This window comes from Falco biarmicus, chromosome 5 (genome assembly GCF_023638135.1).
Source record: "Falco biarmicus isolate bFalBia1 chromosome 5, bFalBia1.pri, whole genome shotgun sequence".
Classification (NCBI taxonomy): Eukaryota; Metazoa; Chordata; class Aves; order Falconiformes; family Falconidae; genus Falco; species Falco biarmicus.
In genome coordinates, this window is record NC_079292.1 from 68,340,191 (window position 1) to 68,358,457 (window position 18,267).

The following is an 18,267-nucleotide window of genomic DNA, read 5'->3' on the forward strand; positions in this document are numbered from 1 at the left end:
TCTGAATGTATTCATAAAATTGCAAAACAGAGAGATCAGTTTCTTTACCAAGGTAACTGAGCTTCAAAGCAACCGGCTCTCTCCATTATCGATGTGTGTGCAATTTTCAGTACATCTTTCAAAGTTAAGCTCTTTATTAATACAATCAATTTATTTTTTAGGGAAATATGTTGATTGTGTTTGCAAATGCTGGAAATGACAAATGGAAAAATACAGAAATAATTTCTGAAAAAAAAATACCATGATTATTGGTTCCAAATTTGAATAACTGTATCTTTTTAGTAGCAAAACTCTAATAGTAATGAGACAAATTACACAGGACTCTTATTACACATTCTCTTTTCAGTTTGGTTTTTTTTTGTGTTGCAGAAATAGTAGCTAAAATTACTGGTATTGAGCACTTTCTGAAAAATACTCATAAAAATCCTGGAACTAAACAATTAAAATACTATCCAGTCTCTTCTGGTCCCAGTTAGTAATGATGTTTTCATAAATGAGTCATGCAGGTTGAAGGGCTCTTCCAGAGGTAATTTCATGCAACTTCCTTCTCAAATCAGCAATTTCAAGTCACAGGGATTCCACAACCACTCTGGGCAACCAGTGTTTGGTTGCTCATCTGGTAAAATATTTTATTTATTAACAAGTCAGAATTTTCTGCGCTGCAACTTTTGCCTGTTGCCTATATCCTTCTCCTGTGCGCTTCTGAAAATATTTTTGTTTCCATCATCATCTTGACGGCTTCCAGTTAGATAATTCTAGAGAGCTTCGAGATTCCCCCCAAGCCTTCTTTTCTCTTCAGCTGAACAAACCCAGTTCTCTCATCCTCTCCTCTTACATCGTGTGTTCCAGTCCCAACCACCTTGGTGGCTGTCTGTCGGACTCTCTTCAGCTTTTCAATGTCTTCATTGTACTGCGGGAGCCAAAAATTTGGCACAGTACTCCAGCAGTGGTCTTGCAAGAGCTGCATAGAGAGAAATAACTGCTTCCCATCTCCTGGTTGTGTACTTTTGCTAATACAGCCCAGGATGTAGTTGGCCTTGGTTTTGGTTTTGTTGGTTTTTTGGTTTGTTTTTATTTTTACAGCAAGGGCACACTGCTTACTCCCAATTCTTGTTTTATCCAGATTTCATATAATCTGCAAACTTGCTGAAAAGGCTGTCTATCCCATTGTTTAGATTATTAATAAAGGCACTGAACAGTATTGGCCACAGTATCACCCCCTGAGGGTTGTCAATAGTAAGCAGCTACCCATTGGGCTTCATACTGCTAATCACCAGGCTTTGAGCCTGACAATCCAGCTGATTTTCCAGCCACCTTGTTAACTACTTCTCCAGTCTATACATCACCAATTTGGCTACAGGGATGTTTTGAAGGCTGTGTTGAAGGCATTAAGTCAAGACATGCAACACCCATTTCTCACCATTTACCCACACCACCAGTTACTTCATAGTAGAAGAAAATCAGGTTAGGTACTGATTTGTCCTTCTACACAATTATAGATCTATTTGATCTTACAGATCTATAAAATAATTTCTAAAATTAACAATGATAGTTAATAATGAACTGATCAGTGTTCGTGAAATTTTCCTTTGGGTATAACATTTGTGTTTCATTGTAATTAATTGAAACTAGGTTGCTAAAATTTTTCAAAGGTTTAGACGTGAAAGGTTGACAGAAAAGCCATCTAAACTTTAAGTACAAAATGTGTAACATTCACTTAGGCCTGGACTACCTGTTGGAGAATAAAACCAATTATTTCTTGTTTAATTAAAACTGTCCAGTCCACTGAATGATGCAAGGATCCTGCACAGAACATCATATTTGATTGTATAAAGACATGAGTAGGCCAGTTAAGATTAAAAAAAGTCAGAATTACAGCTGTGTTTTTTAATTGCACATCATATTTTTTGTCAAATTTTTAAAAAAGGAATGTATGAGAGATCATATTTTTCTTATTTCTGTGTGGTACCTGCTGCCTGATTTTGTAGGTTCTGCAGGAAATGGAAGGCATGTCCTTCTTTGCTTTGGAAAGTGCTTATCTTGTGCTACTGAGAGATAAGTTGCTGTATTTTTAAGCCTACTCCGCTATAAGAACATCATTGCATAAAAGTGCACGTTCACATTTCTACCAAATCCTATGCAAAATCAGAGGCAGGAGTAACTGAAGGAATAACAGTGCATGATATGGCCAGGTTCTGAAGGAAGAAGAGGTTCTGATTAAATCCCTTCATTTTTATGTACATGTGTATGATTTCTTAGTATTTTTGAGAAATAGTGCCAATATTGCTCAGTGTTGAGGACTCCTTCAATTCTAAACTATGTTCTCGAATTTTCAATTATTTTGGCATTTCTTGTCAAGAAAAAACCCCGCAGAATCTGTCATTCCTTATGGTGCATTAAAATCACTTTATCACAGCTATTTACATATCCGATGTTCTCAGTACATTTGATCAGCAGTTCTATGTCATTATGCTGACCAGAAAAATTACAGTATTGTTTCTCATAGGGGTACTGTAGTACTTTGCAGACCTATTTGGTAGATGTATTATGATGCACACCTTGATTTTATATCTTTTTTGAAGTGGATTTTCTTATTTTTTTTTAAAGGAAGATAGCTATTATTAACTAAAAATTGGTAGTGATGAAGTACCAACCCCAACTTTGGTTAAATGGCCACACTGTTTAAAACTTCTGACTATTTCTAGCCATCAGTTTCTAGTTATTGAATCCCAGTGGTTTTAAGACAGAACAATATGTACTGAATTTGTGTTGCCAGTGAAGGTACTTTAAAGTTGTGATCAATTTGCACTATAACTTCTGTTTTGATTTTTTTCCCCCTGAAGACAAATTATGCTCCTGCAGTCATTATTTGAACTCTGGTCAATATATCGATATCATTTCTAAGTTGTAGACACACAAAGTGGACATGGTATACCTGTACTGGTAGCTCTAGCACCAAGCAGGTAATAAAGTGACCCTCCACCTAAAGATTTTCTTGTTTATGTCAAGTAATTGTAAAAACTCTAGTAGCTTGTAGTAATGGGGTACTAAACATGAAACTTGGAACAGAAATTGTATAATTGAGCATTCTTCAATATTCTTGGGAATGTTGTCAAGATACCTTGTAGCTAGACATTCCCACTGGTTAAACTGAAAAAGAAATATGTTGCATATTTTTAATAGTAATAATAATTATCAATGAAAAGCATGCATGATGCACATAATTTGAGAGCTACTAGCTTTTTTTTAACCTTTCTGTTGTCTTTTTTAAAATAAAGGATTCATTGAATGTATAAAAACCCTAAAAATATAAAGCATATATATAAGAGCCACCCCTTGTTATATTAAGTTGCATTCAAAGTTAAGCAGAAGTTGAAGTTTACTAATCCATTAAGGAACAGTATCAGTTACATGTTTTAAGTTCTTTATGTGTGAAAGCAGAACAATGGAGTAATGCTTTATTACTTTATCAGAATGGATAACTTGCAAGGATTGAAGGATTAAGTTTTGTATCTTTCTGATCCTGATATGTGTGTGTGGTCCTATGCTTTTAATTATTGTGCAAAGTCCTGTTCTGAAGATAAAAATATTAATTTTCATTCATCTGTGTGGGGTGTGTCCATAATAGAATCTGAATGCATCAGAGATATGATATATTAGCATTTCTCCATTCTGCCACTGAAAGGTAAGTATGTAACCTGTATTTCACAATTAAGAAGGATATCTACTCAGTGTCTTCCTTCAGCAGCCACACTTAAATCTGTGTTCTAGGGAGGTTCAGTCTGCCTGTAGCCCTGCTTTTAGGCTTTTCAGAATAGTAGGCATGTTGCCAAAATTAAGTCCTTACTATGCAGTCAAGAGGTGGGAGGTGGTTTTCAGCAGGTTATGTCATCCGAATCACAGGGAAATTACTTAAGATGGTAGCAGTAGGACATTTCCTTTGCTGAAGTGCAAAGCATCAATTCAGACTGTGGAGGTACAGGCATTTCTAAAGAGAAAAGCTTAGAAGAATTTTCCATATGTGGAAACGCTGTGCAATGTAAATAGCAGACACTGGTGTGTCAGCATCTCTTTTAGTGACATGCTGTTCTCTTACTGTGTATTCCATATATTCCATTTCTATAGTAGTAGTTGCTTTTATGTTCTCAGGTCAGAGACCACGTCTCTGCACAAGTGGAAATTATCTAGTATGTAATTGCACTACTAAAATAAAAATAATAAATCGTTTAAAATAGGCTTTCGGCCTATTATTTTTTTACCTTTTATCTTTTGTTTTCTCGGTTTCTAGAATTTTACAAGATTTTGTTTTAATTTCTTTTCTATTATTAAGCTCTGTTTCATTTTATTCTACAATAATAGTCCTTGGATGGTTGTATAATTGATGTGATAGGAACAGCTGGAGATACAACTTTCTGTATTTAGTGAAAGCTCGCGCAATTCAGAATAGGATACTTTTCACTCTTGGATCTTTCTTTACCTTTTTAAGCTCAAAATTTAATCTTCAGAATTATTCCTTTTTTCCCTGACTTTTGAAGTTTTGAGAAGCAACTTTTTATTTTAATCCTGAAATTTTGGGGGATTCAAACTCTCTTTTCTTCCTATACCATATAAGCTTTTTATAAGTGGATGTGAGTTTGAACGTGCCACCAACATGTGATTGGGGCATCTTTCTTTTAACTATGGACTGTTTTTCCTAGCTTGCTCTTAGAGGAGTTAAATGACATTATTGGAGTTCTGTTGTTTATATGTATATTCTTGGTAGGTGCTGTTGTAGCCAAGCAGAGATTACAGAATAATTTGGTATTACAGCAGTATATGATGTGTGGTACAATAAACGTTCTCAAATACCACCTCACATAATGTGCCGTGTGAATTTACGAAAAGGATGGTATGTGCCTTAACATCTCTGTTCCTCTCAGCCTGGGAATTGCAGGAAAGACATGAGAATAATGAGAAGGGACTGGAGGATGTGGTGCGCGTATGAGCCTCTCCAGAGGGATAGTCAGAAGTTATGTTTCTTTCTTATTCAGATGTTTGCGTATTTCTACAAGGAGTGCGGTTCACTTCAGCCAAATAGATACAGGCTTGCTGTTCCAGAACAGTGAAGTACCTGGATGCCTCTCCACCAATATGCTGCTCGGTGAATCTATGAATGGAGTTCCCAGAGTCCACTCTGCAAACTTCAGATATGGAGATTTTTCAGAAGGAAGCCACTCCTACCGCTGGAGTTGTACAAAAGCCTCCTTGGGAAATTTCTGAAGGCTCCAGTCTAGCTAGAATGTCATACATACTAAGATATTGAAAAGGTGCCTGTAACAACATTGTGCCAGTGGCAAGACAGAAACTCATTGCTGTCCAGAGCTCATGAGAAGGACTGACAGCCACAATATCTTGGAATTAAGGTGCAGTTCTTGAATCAGCACATTAGAACTGGCTGAGATGGAAACAGGGGAAAAATATACCACAGCTACCTTAAAGAGGGCAGCTGAGATCATTCCCTGTGGAGGAAGACCAAGGATACTGAAAAAGAGTCATGTTTTCCATGACAGGTACTGGTAAGAGCACTGAGAAACAGGTGGAGGTGTTGGATCTGCTTCCCTTCATATTTCTAAATGCTTATGCTGTTCTTGAGTGTTAGAAGCTCGTCACAGCTTATTCTTATTAAGACTATGAAGCACTATGATTTTTGTCTCTGATCCTTGATTGGGGGTAGTAAGATAAGTTCTGAGTTTCTTATATGGCAGTCTGTCCTATGCTTAGTTGAAATGACATTTTTAAAGCAAATTCAACCTCATGCTGAGCTTCTTTTCTAACATTTTGTATGGCAGCATAACCAAATGAATCTCTGAAATACTACCTCTGAAGAGGTGGCAACTGGAATAGTAAGCAGTGGAGACAGACTGGAAAAATAGTTTAATTGATGTGGCTCAAGAAAAATGCCGAGGATGGAGTAGGTAATAAAAGTGACATGAGGGTGTTGGTCCAGTTTGTGCTGATGATGTCCTGTGTGCTGACAGCTTCTTTTTTCTTCTTCTGAGGGTGGGCATAGGAAATGGTAGTAGATACAGGTTCAGTTGGTTGGGCTGACTGCTTTGAAAAAGCTTACGGCCCTTCTAAGGAGATGATCATAGAGATAATGCCTGCAGTCTTTAGAGGGCCCTATCAACAACACCCTGGAAAGAGCATCTTAGTGTAGTATGTTCCCCTCCTTAGATTTAATACCAGCATATTCAAGGTAAAGTGGCTGCCTCACTGATAAAACCTCTTGAATAGGTAGAAGCCATACCTGTAGAGAAAAAAGAAGCATGCTCCTAACCCTGCAGGCAGCTGGAAAAGTGGAAGAGTGCTGGAGACCAACAGTGTGGAAGGCTGGGGATGAGAAATTACTGATTATGGTGTGATTCAGATGTCTGTTGACAAAAATAGCAGAGAAGTATGCATGCTGCCCTTTCTTTGGGCATGTACATTACAGGCAGATAGACGACATCTTAGGGCCAAAATAAATGTCTGGTCAGGCTGCTTAGATTTGAGTAAATCCATTATGTGAATATAGGTACAGGTAAGTAGAAGAATAATAATGGTATTGTTCCACTCTGGTCTATGTGGTGTCAGTGATACATGACCAGAAATGACCAGAAGCTCTAAAGTTACCTGTTGTCTATGACAGAAGCAAATATATTTAAAGGGGTTTTCTGGGTTTTGTGTTTGGTTTTTTTTTCAGTGTTGGCGGGTGAGGTTTTTTGTTTTCTCCTCCAGAAAATACCACCCTACTCTGCAAACATACATGTAAAAAAAGCTTCTCGGGAAATACACAACTGTAGTATTTAAAGACAGACGAACCTTCTACTGGGTTTTCTGGTTACTACCATTCATAGGCATCAACTTAAGCAAATGGCCTTGTGCCAAATATATGCAGAATTCTTCTTGTGGCCCTTGTCATATCACTACGCATTTCTATCTTGCTCACTTCACAGCTATGTAAGAGCACTTAACAGTCTTACAAGATAAGTAGTGTTTCCAGTATTTTGAAAAGCACTATACAACTCTACCATTCTCATTCAAATAATCATATGGAGCAAGTTGCATGTATGGCTACCATACAAAATGTTATGTCTTCACCATGTCTGTTGAAAGTATGAGTTTGTGGATAGATTTTTTGATTTGTCTTTTAGGTGTTTCAGGGGAGCCATGGCTACACTGTGTGTGCACATATGCTATTTGTTGTTAGGTCAGCTGGTAGCACAGTTCGTACTCTATGGGCGCCAAAGTATTTTTATGTCATATAATATTAACATTCTAACAGTATTCACATTCCTACATTTAACATTAGTGTGTGGTGTAAGGACAATATTATTGTAAGACAAATAATGAAAAAGCAGAGTAGATACTATATTGTTTCTCCTGTATTCCTACTTGTTGGTTTGAAACCCGTAACTACGTTATATGGTAGAACAAGTTGTTTCAGCATTCTAACATTTTATTCCTTAGTGAGCAGTCTGAAGAATGCTAGTTCCATGAATGCACATCAACAGAAATATCACACAGACTTTTGTCCTCCTGTCTGCATACTGTGAGCTTCTAGAGCAATGTACTATCCAGTCACGTGCTTTCAGCTTTATTTGAGGCCCAGTGGAGAACGATTTTCATCACGCATAGTTAAACATTGCTACTCTGGGGTGTAAAAAAAGTTGGAAAAGAAGTGTGATCGGTACAGCTGCACCCTATAGCTTGTTGAAACATAAACCACATCATTATTGTTTCCAGTAAGCATCTAGTCAAATAAATTATTTGTATGTCTTCCATGAGAAACTAGTAATGGTTTAGATTAGTTTAGCAGCCAGATGATAGGGTTTTTTGGTGTACTCAGCTGTCATTTCAGTGGTTTGTTTTGAGTAAGTAGGTAGTGCAAGATGCAGTTTCTTATGTGCCTTTTTAACTGAGGCTGTGATTCTGTTAAATGAACTTTTCCCTGTCCTTTCTTTCATATGATAAATGATAAAACAAAGTGTATAAACTGGTAACATCAGAAGGCAGCACTGAATTATGCTGTGTTGGAAAGGGAAGCTTCTAGTAACTTTGTTTATTTGATAGATGGGACAAAATGACATTATGCTAACTCTTGCTTTCTTTGCTGCTGCTACAGGAGATCCATCGTCGATTTGAAAATGCTCCTGACACAGCCAAGACAAAGGCTCTGCAAACTGTTATTGAGATGAAGGTAAATGATTGCATATAGGCAGCAGTAGAGTTTGTTCTCTGGAAAATGGGTTTTCATATGAAAGGTGACTACCAAATGCCATACGCTTCTGTTCAGTCTTCTAATTTAAAATAAGTATATTTATTTTATACTATTCTATTATCTATTTTGCTTTATTTGTTATTATTGATCAGTGAAGAGACAGAGCTGCCTCATGACACAATAGAAACCTGCCTTCTGTCTACCTGCAGCAGTATATACGGATTTCTTTTGGTTAACCTAGAGTCTGTTGTATTACAAGGATGGAAATGATGGATTAGTAGGTTTTTATGATGATGTGGGTTATTTTCTTTTTACAGTATCAGCATTTGAAATACTGTTTTGCATTCTGTGTGTCAACAAAATTACAATTTGCAAACTCAAAACCCACTTAAATAATAGGTCATATAGCTAGAAAGATGTCTGTATGCCATCATAAACCTAACTTTTTTAGATGAATTTGTGATTGAATTCTTAAACCATTAACTCAAGTAATATAATGGAACTATGGCAATTTGCCAAGAACTCAGGAGCCACAAAGTGGAGTGTGTGGTTTACACAGCTTTATGCAATCATATTTCATATTGTATGGTCCATAAAGTATATCAGATAGGGTTTGGACAAATACAATTAAAAAAACCGGAAATTGTCTTTGCAAACTATACTCTTCCATTTTCATATCTTTCTCCCTACTTCTTTGTCTGTGCCTTTCTCTTTTATTTTCCTTTTTTCCTATTCCAACTCTTTCCATTCCTTCTCAATATTTTCCATAGAAATTCTCCATCTTTCTACTCTGGAGCCTTTAATTTACCGTCTTGCTTTTATTAGTCATCTTTGTGGTCCATAGTAATGAAAACTAATTGACCATCTGGTAACAATAAGCTGTCTTTACTATCAAAAGAGAAACACCGGTATTTCTGGGAAATGATGTAAGCACTGAAACTGAATACTGTTGTAAATTACAACATACCACTTCACCTTACTACTTCTCTTAAGTTTTCGTGGCAAAAATCCACTTTACTGATTTTAACTTAAGCATCAAAAACTAAGCAGGAGAGCCAACTAGATCTTCATAATGGGCCTTCAGAAAAAAATCTTCTTATGAATGAAAACCTGTATGTGAAAATGTTTCATGCTTTTTTTCAGTTGTGCGTTGATTATCAGACCAAAAACAGTTATGAAGAATTGCTCTATGAAAGAGTGGATAGTTTCGAATCCTACCTGTATTTCAGGAAAGACGAAATATTTTTGAGAGATTAAATAAAAAAATAGACTGTTTTAAGAGGTTACAATTCATAAATAATACCTGTGTTTATTTGGATGCATGAAGCTCTGTGTGCTGTATGAATCTGTTCTTGCTGTTTCTAACACATAAGACTTCTAAAGAAACAGTAAATCAAGCAGATTGAAAACCTGTAAAACTATGAGGATAATAGTAGATGGACATTTTTATTTTTTGAGCTGTGTATTTTTTAACCATGAAATGTTTTTTATGTTGTATATGTGAGCCAGAAGACTTTAGGGATCCCCAACTGCTTTATCCACTCAAAACTAGATTGTCCACTCAAAACTAGATTGTTGCATCTTTTCCTTGCTTGTGGTGTTTTTTATGTCCTCTATTTCTGACCCCACTCAATTTAGTAGTAGCACAAACTCATGTTTTTGCCATTCTTGCAGTCAAATTTTGCTGCTTCCATTTGGTTAGAATTAAATTTCTCTGGTTCGTGCTGGCTTTGCATTACAAGGCAACCTTTTTTCATATTCCTTTATTTCTTCACCATACACAGTGTCCCTCGCCCCTAGCCATGTTTTCTTTCAGTACTAAACTCTTGCTTTCCTTGAAAGGGATAAAAAAAATGAAAAATGAGTACTTGGGCACTCAGCCAGATGCTATGTAAAGAGGTGTAGGCTGATTTCTGTAGGAACTTCAGGAGTAAATTTCAAGGAGAGGGACACGTCCAAGAAATTATTTCCTTTTTTTTTTTTTGCTCCAATGGTATGTTAAAAAATCATCTAACTGCGTATCTTTATCTGTCTCTTCTAATAATTTTCAGGATTCAAAAATTTCTTCCATGGAGCGTGGCCTCCGGGATTTGGAAGAGGAGATTCAGATGTTGAAGTCAAATGGAGCTCTGAGCACAGAGGAACGTGAAGAAGAAATGAAGCAAATGGAGGTGTATCGTAGTCACTCCAAATTCATGAAAAATAAGGTATTGAGAAATCAAATAACAGTGATAAGATAAACTGAGCTTAGAGAACAGATGAGAGAAATTTTCATAATTCAGTTAGGAGTTACAGTCTGGGTTCCCATTCACGTGCTGGGAAACAATTTATTTGTATTCTGACATGAAACCACTAAAATAACTTTAAAATATTTAAGAGGATTTTGAATTGAAATTTAAAAATACTATAATAATGGTTCAGTAAGTTCAACGGCCCAAATTTAGATTTTACTGTCACATCTGACTTTCTTTTATTTCAAAAGGGTTTTGTGTTTGTCTTTAGACCATTGCTAATCTATTATAAATTTAGGTTTTATTTGGTCTAGAGTCTTTTCAAATGTAGTCTATTGAAAAAGGAGTGTTTCTTTTTGCAACCATTGTACTATAACTAGTAGGTCCTTTTATTATGTAATGGCTGAAAAGAGCATGAACTGTCACTATAGTGGCTTTGAATTATACTCTGCTTCCAGTAGTGGCATCAGAACGAGAGTAGATTTGTTGGGAACACAGGGCAAATACAGCAGTGAGACATGTTGATCCTCAGGTATAAAGATGGACACCAACTACAGAATTGGCTACAGCCAAAAGTCAATTCATTCTTTGTCTCTCCCAAAGAAGTGTTTCTCAGTCTTTTAGTGGGCCCTAATATTTTGTAATGAAAAATCAGGCCACCTTGTACAGCACATTTAAGTATATTGTGAGCAGTCCTGCTTTTCTTAGCTTTTTTGTACTCTCTGCAAGCAGTGTACAAATTCCTGTAACAGAGGTTGAAAATTACTCTACTAGGTCCTGAGCAATTGTAACCTACTGTATTTGTCCTGATTTAAATTATTTGTCGAAGAAAGAATGCTGGAGAAAGTTTCTTGGAGATGTGTTACTTGCTCTTAAGTAGAGATGTGTAATAAGTATATGTTACTTCCACTTTCCTCACACGAGCTCACTGATTTGCCTCGAGATAACCACACCTGTCCTTTTATACTTCTGCCCTTTATCCCACGAGTTGCTTCTAGGAATGGAAGGATACCCTCTTCAAATTAGAAACAGAGAGACGATTTTAGCACCTCTTCCTTCCATCCTTTCTTCTTTCTGCCTTCTTTCCTTCTTCCCTTGTTAGCAGCTCTTCAATTTCCCCTTCTCCTCTCCCTCTGTGGGCCTATAGATCTGTTTAGCTACTCAGTTTCTGGATCTTTTCCATCTACTATGTCTGCTTGTTTATTTTCCTGCAGAAAATTTGGTCCTTTTTGATAACAATTCACTCACAACTTGTAGCCATCTACAGTCTTCATATCTTGCTGTCCTACCTTGTTTTGTAATTGCACAACAAGTATTTTTTCAGTATTGTATTGTATATTCATCTGTGGCTGTATCTTGACAATTAACTTTATTTCTCTTGAACTGGAAAATGTCCCTTTTCCTGTCCTAATTTCCTCATAAATTGCAGTTTCAAAACCACTGGGTGAAGTGCCCCATATTTGACATACATAAACATAACCATAAGTATACATTTTTGTTTCATAATCAAATTCTTGTCTGGCAGCCTATGTGAAATTACAGAGACATGAAACTTTTGAGAAGACTTAACGAAGAATGGAAGAGGAAATGAGTGACCAGTGTTGATCCTTCTGTTGAGTTCTTTGTCACTTTTAGTTACTTGGATTGAGACAGACTAACTAGAAGCTGACAAATAATAAATATTTAAAAACATAACAATGTCGTGACAGGTAGAGCAACTGAAGGAAGAGCTGAGTGCCAAAGAGGCTCAAGGGGAGGACCTGAAAAAAAGAGTGGCTGGTCTCCAGGCCGAGGTCTCTGCAGTAAGATTTATCTTTTGTGTGCAGTGGCCATTCACTGGGGCTTGCTAGCTCTCTGACTTTCGGGGTAGATTTTTTTCTTGCCTTCTTTATGACTTAACAGTAGTACTAACAGTCTGCTCAGCCTTGTAGCTGCCTTTCCCTTCACACGGTTTTGGTGTCCATAACATCCCTCTTGAACGGAAAATCTTTATTTCTTTTTTTACTGTTTTTTTAATGGTATGAGCTGTTTTAACAGTAACTTACTCTTCTCTATTGAAGCAGATTTTCAAAAGTGTTCAGCACCCATTTTGGGGCCAGACTTTCAAAGAGATTTGCTTTCCCTAGCAGAAGAAAAATAATTTGAAAACATGTGCTGAACCCTCCTTATATTGTTTCACAAAAAATAACAAAAGCTGGATGCTGAATGCTTTTTAAAACTGATTGTTTAATTTTAGCAGCATGAATTCCTTTGCCATGAAATTAGTACGTTTGCTGAGTGATCATAGTGTCTCACCGAGAAAAGAGATGTGAGCACTTAATGCTGTCTTGTCTTCTCTTGCAACTTGGAATGGTATGTGCTGCATTCTTCCTGAAAGAGCTTTAGCACATTAGCAGGGTGGGTTTAAATCTCTGAAATGGGGACTTCTAGAGAGAAGGATCTTAGTGTGCCACTTGGGAATTTTAATGTAATTAAATGCATTTTAGATGTTTAGATGAGAGCATTTCACCAAAACACAAGTATTTAGGGTAAACATCACTTCTGACATGACCCCAAAGAGAATTTATCTGTTCAGAGAGAGACCAAACTGGTTTCAGAAAGCTTTGCTATAATACAGGCTGCCTACTAGTTGAAAAAGTTTTTGTTGTCTGGAATTTTTAAGGCGGCTTTTTAGTTTAGGTACCTCAGAAAAACAGTACTAGCAGTAAATAGTTCATCTCTCCCCAGCAATTCTGCTGTGCCTAGCAGTATTGTGCAACTGGTTGTATTGACCAGTAGCTGACAGCAGTAATAGTGCTGCTAACATCAATTGTTTTGTATCCAATTTAAATAGGTGATGAAATCATTCTGTGGACATAGTTGCTTTTAGTAAAAATACGAAAAAAACACAACCTAGTATGTTTGAATTAAGTGAGCAATAAAGTATTGAATAATTCTATAAATTAAATTCTTTTTACACTCCTTCCTATTATTCAATTTTAAAAATCAGTTTGTGTGAGGTTTTTTGAGATACATGTCCTCCTTCTGCTCCCCTTCTTCCTTATCTCCTCATGTGTGCTGTTTCACACTGGAACACAGGAGTGCTTGCTGACATCTTTTGATGCTATTTTAATACTCCTCGGTAAAGAGTTTCCTTTCTTTAATTGCCCATTATTGAAACAATGTTGTCAAGATAAAACCACGTTTACCCAAGCTTTTCCTCTCAGTTATTTCTACTAGTATGTGCATTTTTTCGATTTAAAAAATAAAAAATTAAAAAATTATAAATCACAGCTTATCTCACATTAAGACACATTCCCAAAAATGGAGTATGACCTGGATATTTTTTGTAGTTTATGATGTTTTGAAGCATCGGACAACATACTTTTGACAGATATTTTATTTTTAAGTGTCAGAGACAAAATTGTTCAAGTTAAAAATGGGAAAACTGTTTAGTGTTTAGAGGGATGCCCACCTTTGCTATATAATATGTAAAAGTAAAATATTACCATTTTATTCTGTGACATGTATTGGAGGCAAACCAGAAGGTTGTTATAAACTCAGACAGAAGTCTACATTTGGACTTCCCTGTCCTCTTTAATTACAATACTTTTTTTTTCCTTCGGATTTGCATCAAAATTGTCCTGGGTGATGACTGCACTTAGAATGAGATTTCATCCCATTTCAATGCTTCCCTTTTAACATTTCTTATTGTTTGTCTTTTTAAATTATAATCCAGCCTACATTTGTTAAAGTAAATTGGCATTTCCATACTGATTTAATTCACTACATTAAACCTAAGAAATTGCTCTCAACAAAGTGCAGTCCACGAAGACTTTTCATGTCATTTTGATGTGTGTTTGCATCTGCTTTAAGAAGCTTCTATAAATGAAAAGGTATTTCTTACAAGATTGAAATAGTGGTTTTGTAAATAGTGGGAAAAGTAAAGGTGTCTCTACATACTCTGTAAGCAAGAGTCTGGATTCTTAGACGGAGAGATGAACAGAAACGCGCTGGTTTGACATTTCAAAGCAAACATCATGCTTCTGAGAGAGACACATAGGTATCTCATCTTTTCTGGTATTACAGGGTAAGGGTACTTTCTCATTACAGTTCTGCTTCATCTTCATTAATTTATCCCTGCTAAGGAACTGGGTTTGTTCAGCCCTTTGAAAGATCATTAAGAACAGACTGACTGTTAAAAAGAACTTCTCTTCAAAAATTGATGCTATTGCTCCCCCCTCTTTTTCCTTTATCTTTTGCTCATGACACAAATTTTTGCTGGCCTTCCATTCAAGATAACTGAATACTTCACAATTCCATGGGATAAGTTTAGAGTACCGTACTTTTTGTTGTTAGTTATGTGAATTTATAGTTATTTTTGTAAGGAAGGTATAAATTATTTTTTCCTTTGCCTATCTTTTCTTTCTTTTTCAGATTGGTCAGGTGAAACAGGAGCTGTCACGCAAAGACACTGAGCTGCTGGCCTTGCAGACAAAGCTGGAGACCCTCACAAATCAGTTCTCTGACAGCAAGCAGCATATTGAAGTTCTCAAAGAGTCTCTTACAGCTAAAGAACAAAGAGCTGCCATCCTGCAGACAGAGGTGAAATGGGCAATTCTGTACTGACTGACTTTCATAGAGAAAAAGATAAAAAGTGTTGTTTAATTTCTTCTTGCTTAGGTTATACAGTCCCATAGCCATGCCATACTGCTTGTTCTGAGCATGTTGTATCTTTGTTTATGTTTGATTCTCTAGGGCCCGTGATTGATCGTAAAGACAAGTACGTGTGTATAAGTGCACACATATTCCTGTGGATGAAGACACACTTGTACAACATGCTCCACTAACATGTGGTCACTAATACTAGTTTTCCTAGGCACAACTCAATTGGAAGTTGCAGTGCCTGAGCTGGGGGGATTTATTTTCAAAGACCTTGTAGCTAAAAGAGAGCAGAGAAAGGAGGAACGTTCCAGTAGTGTACAGCTCGCTGAGGCTTCACTGCTACTGTCAGCATGTATGGGAACTCTTGCATGTAAGCCTGTGTTTACATCCGAAATATGGGCTTTCATGTTTTATGATGCATATTCCAAGATAAAGGAAGAATATTTTCAAAACTGTGTTTTGATAACAAATACTTAATAAATTCCCATATTATGTAAGACACAACTGTGTATCTGAACATCAAATGGATAATAAGTATAGCATAAATTTATTGCTTCTGGGCTTTCTTGAAGAATAAGCATGAAATGCGTGAAGACATCATTTCAATCCCCTGGCTTGGAAAACTGTAGTGTTAGTAGAAGTCCAAAAGATGGCGATCATGCCTCAAAAAATATTTGTGTTGTTACAGCTAAAACAGGAAAAAGCCAAAGGAGCCTTGAAATAGGCATGCAGAAAATTTGTAGATAATACTGGTAGGAAGATTCTGTATTACAAGAGTGTAAGAGAATTTATTTGGACTTTTTACCCTCATGTAGCTTTCCTTTAGCCATGTTCAGTGAATCTATACGTGCACATGGCCTTGTCCACATGCAGAAATCAAGTTACGTAGTAAATATCTTTTGATGTTCTAAGATGGCTTTTCTGATTATTCTCAGATTTATGTAGAAGTTGAAATTGCATTAGTCTGTATAGCTGTGAAAGTGTGCTAGTTTACAATCACAAACCTCTTGTTAATTCTGCTCATTCTTTTTCACTAGTCAAGAATGTACCATAATTTGTACATGTTTACTTTAAAAAATATTTGCATTTTAAAATATAATTTGAAGTAGGTATTGGGTAAATAAGCATATTATAATGTAAATTGCAGGTTTTGATCCATTATGATGATTGAAAAGAATATAGATATATTAAATTACTGTGCAGTATTGTGACAAACCTACAAAGCTAGAAACACATTTCTCTTCTGACTTTTAAATAATAAAAAGTGGTACTTGTCTGCCCATGAGAGATGAAGTTCTTGAAATAATTTAGTTCATTCACAAGTTAAAAGACTTCAGTAGATGGTTATAATTTCAGCTGTTATGGTAGGTGAACATATTTATTCAAATAAGATGTATGGAATTTAAATAAAATATTTGAAAACAAAAAAGACTAGGTTATATACCACTGATAGATACTCTTGATAGTTATTCAGAACATTTTGATTTTATTTTAGATGAAGGTCAAAGTAGTTTTTTAATACAGAAAATTATTCTACTCTCTAACTTGTAATAATACTAAATAATTATTGAGAATATTTGTTCTTCAGTGGGTTCTTCCAAATGAGATTCTTATGTAGCACCACAATACAAAACCAAATTGGATTCTTCCTCTGAAACATGCAAACTATTTTACTAAAAAAAAAAAGTGGCTGAATGGCTGGGGAAGAGAGGTTTTTTTCTGCTTAATGCTTTTAGGTCATTCGCTTAGTTTGCTTCCACATATTCTAAGTGAAAATTAACAACTACAGTAACTATGAAAGATGATTTTCTGTCTGTCTTTCAGTAAGGCATTGCTGTGGAGCTAAAATATTAAAATACTGTTTTAGAATGATGATTTTATGATAGATTTGATGGATTCAATACAGTCTAGCATGTTCTCCACAGTAAGAAGTAGAAGTCTGGTATGAATTTAACACACACAAAGTGTTGTTGATTATCAGGCTATTCCATTGTGTCAGAGTAAGTATTTTCAATGATCTGTTGATGTTCCTGATAATTTTTATGTAATTCCAAGAATATATCTATACTTTTTGAAACAACATCTTTTTCATCCTTGCTGATGTTCTTGACAGAAAGCTCAACAATGAAATCATCGTACACAGTCACCTTTCTTCTGTTGTCACAAGTGATCCTCTCAAGTACAAGATGGAAACATGTTGATAAAACACAGCATGGAAATGTTTGTCATTGCATCCTGCAATGTATTTGGGTATTTTTAGGAAAAGGTATCTTTCTATACAAGAATTTTCACTAGGAATAGGGTAGGAATGTGAGATGCTGCTCAGCCTCATTTGTTGACAGCACTGGTCAATGTTAAAACATAACTAGCTTCTCTTGAGACACCTAGAGAGAGTTGTGAGGAGGAAGAGAGGTGCATTTTCTGTCAGATATTGGCAGACATCTTCATAGGGAATTGATATTTTAGTCATATTTAAATAAACATTTTGAGAGAAAAGAGAATAACTTCATAGGCCTCTGCCTTTTAGTCTTCTGTTAAAGAAAACTGCAGGTAGGTGGGGAAAAGGTGTTGGTATAATAGCTCAAAAATGGATTTGCCACCTGCCACACTAGAACTACAAAGAACAGTGAGCTGTTTGTGGGGTGTTTATCTTGAGGGCTATTGGGTGGAGAGGATATTGTGGTTAACTTTTCAATTTGTGGAGGAACTTTTAAAAATAGATCTAAAAATGTACGATCTCTTTGTAAACAAACAAAAAAATCAGTATTTATTTTGGAAATAAGACTTCATCCATATAAAGTTTGTGTTTTGCCCAATGAGCCCTTTGGCTTAGGTCAGTGCCAGAAGGTATGTGGCCTTGGTGGGAGGTTAAATTGGTGAGAACATTCCCCTTTATTTTTGTATACTGCCCAAGCTGACATGATTCTGTAATTGGTCTGTTCCATATGGTAAATTCAGATTAACAGTCAGTAGAAAAATTAATCCAGTCCTCTGGAAGTATTTTGTTTGCTCTGAATGTCTCAGTAGAACATAAAATTCTCTAAGGGCCTGTCTTTATGGGGCTTGTACTGGCATTTTGAACCTATAGTAGACTCTTCTAAATCAGAGACAGTGAGCAGATCACCTTTAGTGAGGAATGTGCAAAGGGAAGCT

At 36.1% G+C, this 18,267-nt stretch overlaps 1 protein-coding gene across 12 annotated transcripts in view; it reads left to right on the forward strand.

Annotated features, from left to right (window-relative positions):
- Positions 1 to 18,267, forward strand: part of ERC1 (ELKS/RAB6-interacting/CAST family member 1) — a 302,175-nt gene that overhangs the window by 74,447 nt on the left and 209,461 nt on the right. For 8 of the 12 annotated variants that reach the window (XM_056340446.1, XM_056340448.1, XM_056340451.1 and 5 more), the window contains exons 4-7: positions 8,144 to 8,218; positions 10,291 to 10,446; positions 12,180 to 12,263; positions 14,887 to 15,054. In XM_056340446.1, coding sequence (XP_056196421.1) covers positions 8,144 to 8,218; positions 10,291 to 10,446; positions 12,180 to 12,263; positions 14,887 to 15,054 — 483 coding nt within the window. The remainder of the gene's footprint in view (positions 1 to 8,143; positions 8,219 to 10,290; positions 10,447 to 12,179; positions 12,264 to 14,886; positions 15,055 to 18,267) is intronic. The other 4 variants (XM_056340450.1, XM_056340455.1, XM_056340449.1 and 1 more) reach the window with 1 other exon arrangement.